We start from the raw sequence: 1,731 nt of genomic DNA, 5'->3' as shown, positions 1-1,731 counted from the left end.
GGTACCTTTATATCGCAGATCCAAAACCCATAGGACATTTCTCCCAGGGGGAAGAAAACCTCCCTTGACCCCCCTGTTTCTCGACGGATCCTGCCGGCCGGGCCCGTCAGTAGACCGACTGCAGCCTTCAGCCCCGCCTCAGACCCCCTGGAGGCCCGCCAGGAGGCTAAGTGTCCGGAGATTGGCCGGGGGCCTGATCTCTCCGGGCGGCCGTGACCGGTCAGCGGACCGTGTCAACAGGCCCGTGACATGTCAGCCGGCTGACAGGGGCCGTGACCCGGCTGACAGGCTCACCTGACCGGTCACGTGACACATCACGTGACCGAGACAAGACTTTTTTATATCGCAGATCCAAAAACCCATAGGACATTTCTCCCAGGGGGAAGAAAACCTCCCTTGACCCCACCGAAGGTTTGTGGCAGTTGCTGGGTATCTTCCTCCTGAGGGAGCACATCCTCCGTATCGCTGTGACCCGCCGCAGACTGCCATTCCGTATCAGAAAGCAGTGCGTCTCCGGTCGCTGTCTGTTTGCTAGCGTGAGCAGTGCGACGTGTATAATGTGTCATCAGGGGTAGGCAGGGGAAAGGGGGAAAGTAGAAACACGGTCACCACAAATCCGCAAGATAACACTGCACCAACACTTCACTACCAATTTATGTTACACCCCGAAGCTTTACGGGTTGCACACTAGCCAAGCGAATGCTCAAAGAACCTCCGCTGGATCACACAGATGGTGCTAGACAGTATTATCAAGCTTTATTGCAGCAACCACACCAACACAGGGAAATGCGTGGTACACAGAGGGAGGGAAGACAGACCACCTAGAGATGAAGATCTTGATCCTTTTATAGCCCTGTGGGAGTCCCAGGGGTAGTGGTCCCCGCTTGCACGAGTCTTCCTGCCTCGTGCCGTCGCTATGGCCCCTTTGGTCCATGCGCTGCTCCTGTTCTTGTTTCTACCAGAAAGGAGAGCTCCACCGGTGCTTGATAGGGAAACCGTCCCGGAGGGGTCCGACTTCTGAACCAAAGTAGCCGTTAGAGAATCACTGTCTTTCGTCTGGATAGTTGTAGAGGCTATCCTTGTGTGCTGTCCACATTTCGAGTGTTGACCACTCCTGTGTTGGGCTCGCTATCCTATGAGCTCTGATAAGACGATGGCAGTGCTTACGGCAACAACAAGCTGTGTCAGGATCAGGTTTATTTCAGCACCGGCGTGGTTAGGATCAATATCACCTGCTCTCGGGTTGGGAGGTATGTATGGTTCGTGCAGGTGATCGGGGGCACCAACTCCTACTATGCCCTCTCCGAGCTCAGGATCTACGGCAGGCTCTACGACGTCAACTGGACGCTCTCCTTCTACTACCGCTCGGCGGAGGTGAATGATCTGATGGTCTGCCTCTCGGACCAGTGCACGGATACCCTCCTCACCGCCGATAACCAGTGGAACATGTTTGTATCGAACTCTTACAGCATCGGCATTGGAGACAGGTTCCTTGCCTTCTCGGTGATCCCACCCACCACGGCGGCCGGCTTCTCTTACCTGGATCTCGATGAGTTTCACATTCCCAAAGCAACGGGAACAGGCAGAAGAAATCCTTGCACGATATCTGCAAGTGAACGTCATCTGGGCAAAACTCGGTCAAGAGCAGACAGGAACAGGGAAGAGAAGAAGGCCAGCCAGAGAGGAAGGGAAGCCCTCAAACAAGAGAAGGAAAGGAAAAAGGGAGGCTAG

The 1,731-nt window shown here is 54.9% G+C and overlaps 1 protein-coding gene across 1 annotated transcript; it reads left to right on the top strand.

Moving 5' to 3' along the window:
* Positions 1–932: 932 nt before the first annotated feature.
* On the top strand, positions 933–1,731 carry GUITHDRAFT_117628 (hypothetical protein; the record flags this gene model as incomplete). Its single annotated transcript, XM_005823047.1, has 3 exons — positions 933–979; positions 1,161–1,215; positions 1,270–1,731. 3 exons carry the CDS (start codon positions 933–935, stop codon positions 1,729–1,731), a joined length of 564 nt encoding a protein of 187 aa, XP_005823104.1.

Source organism: Guillardia theta, assembly GCF_000315625.1.
Source record: "Guillardia theta CCMP2712 unplaced genomic scaffold GUITHscaffold_114, whole genome shotgun sequence".
Classification (NCBI taxonomy): Eukaryota; class Cryptophyceae; order Pyrenomonadales; family Geminigeraceae; genus Guillardia; species Guillardia theta.
This window is presented reverse-complemented; position numbering and strand designations above follow the sequence as displayed.